We start from the raw sequence: 2,096 nt of genomic DNA on the forward strand, positions 1-2,096 counted from the left end.
CCTGTAAAGACAGTCCTTCCTTTAATAACTTGACAAAAAGAAAAAAAAGGCCACTGTGGTGCACAAGCATCTAACATTGTCTAGAAAAAGGCCACACCCAAAGGGTGTACAGCCTAACCATTACTCCAAGGCTCTCCTTCCCTTCCTTAACTTAATTTTATGTAATTTATACTTGAATTGATCACTTGACATGTAAATTCTAATGTATATTGTATATGAAGGTTGAAGCTATTATTGGAAAGAATGAAGAGGCCATTTTGAATTTTGAGAAGGTGAATATCGAATTGTAGTTTATGATCCTGATTTAACACCACTGATTTTTTCCTTGCTTCCCAACCTCCTTATTACATGTATTTTCTAGCTGTAATTATTAATTTATATTGACTATTTTGTGATCACAGGCCCGCTCAATTGATCCATACATCGTAACATACATGGATGAGTATGCAATGCTTCTAAAGCTAAGGTCTGATTATTCAAAGTTGAACAAGTTAGTACATGATTTATTGAATATTGATCCTGCAAGACCAGAGGTTTTTGTAGCTCTATCTGTTTTATGGGAAAGGAAAGATGAGAAAAAAGCTTTATCATATGCTGAGCAGGTGAGTAGTTCTTTCCAAGTGCGGAGGACTGAATTTATCTATTACAATATTGCTTACAATTCACTGATTTTTTGTAATCAGAGTATTCGGATTGATGAGAGGCACATAACAGGGTATATAATGAAGGTACTAAAATGGTTGTGCATTAGAGCAGTTGGGGATCTATTGACCTTATCTACGCTTGTAGAACTTAATTACATCAATTTTACCAATTTGAGTTAACACACTGAGTTTATGCAGGGGAATCTATTATTAACAATGAAACGGGCAGAAGCAGCTGTGTCTGCCTTCCGGGGAGCTCAAGAATTAAGACCTGATATTCGCTCATATCAAGGTTTATTTTATAATCTGAAATATTAAAAGTTGCATGATGCATTTCTTGCCTGCAATGAGACTGCAAAGTGCCAATTATGGAAATACAAACTTTACATGCTTTGACTTGATTTCTAGGTTTGGTTCACACATATTTGGCTCTGTCTAAAATCAAAGAGGCTTTATATGCTTCCAGAGAAGCAATGAAAGCAATGCCTCAATCGGCAAAGGCTTTAAAGTTAGTAGGCGATGTGCATGCCAGTAACACTGGTGGCAGAGAAAAGGTAAGTTATCAGCTCTTTTAATTTAAAGTCTCTGGATACTACTATATCAATATCTTTGTGACATTTAATGTGATATAGGCAAAAAAGTTCTACGAGTCTGCTTTAAGGCTGGAACCTGGTTACCTTGGAGCTGCACTAGCATTGGCTGAACTCCATGTTATTGAGGGCCGGAATGGAGATGCCGTATCTCTGCTTGAGCGATACCTTAAAGACTGGGCAGATGACTCTCTTCACGTGAAACTGGCTCAAGTTTTTGCTGCCACTAATATGCTGCAGGAGGCGTTGTCACATTATCAGGCTGCATTAAGGTTTGTTTCGTCCTAAATGCATAGGTCAATATGTAAATTCTGCATTTTATTTCTTGATTTTTCTTTTTAGATGGCGCTTTAATGTTGTAACAACGGTGGGATAACTGGGAGAAGTGTGCTGTGATTTTTCTTAATGATATATGGATTTGGATTGTGATGTTCCTTGATACATAAATTTGGCATTTTAACAAACTCTTCCTCCCCATACTTAACATTGCAGGTTCCCTATAGTTGACAATTGATGCTATGACGCTATTTTCGGATATTCATAATGATTGATTGTGATGCATGCCTTTTTCATCATGATTAAATTTGATTAAATTGTTCTTCTTACCTTCACATATTTGGCAGGTTAAACCCTCAGAACGAAGCAGCAAAACGAGGTTTAGAGCGTTTAGAGAAGCAGATGAAGGTTTTCTTTTTATTATTATTATGATAAAAGAACTATGTGTAAATAGTCTCACTAATCACTATTAACATGATATATAATAGGACACAGTGGTTTTGTTTGGTCCATGTAACTGATTCTATTTAGTGAGATAAGACTTTGTTGTTGTTGATTCTTTTGTTCATTATATATCTCTACTAAT

At 35.9% G+C, this 2,096-nt stretch overlaps 1 protein-coding gene across 1 annotated transcript in view; it reads left to right on the forward strand.

Moving 5' to 3' along the window:
* LOC107468163 (anaphase-promoting complex subunit 7) overlaps positions 1 to 2,096 on the forward strand; it is a 5,978-nt gene that overhangs the window by 3,312 nt on the left and 570 nt on the right. Inside the window, exons 11-17 of the mRNA XM_016087410.3 lie at positions 222 to 272; positions 402 to 602; positions 684 to 728; positions 843 to 936; positions 1,053 to 1,198; positions 1,277 to 1,506; positions 1,858 to 1,918. Coding sequence (XP_015942896.1) covers positions 222 to 272; positions 402 to 602; positions 684 to 728; positions 843 to 936; positions 1,053 to 1,198; positions 1,277 to 1,506; positions 1,858 to 1,918 — 828 coding nt within the window. The remainder of the gene's footprint in view (positions 1 to 221; positions 273 to 401; positions 603 to 683; positions 729 to 842; positions 937 to 1,052; positions 1,199 to 1,276; positions 1,507 to 1,857; positions 1,919 to 2,096) is intronic.

This window comes from Arachis duranensis, chromosome 10 (assembly GCF_000817695.3).
Source record: "Arachis duranensis cultivar V14167 chromosome 10, aradu.V14167.gnm2.J7QH, whole genome shotgun sequence".
NCBI lineage: Eukaryota > Viridiplantae > Streptophyta > Magnoliopsida > Fabales > Fabaceae > Arachis > Arachis duranensis.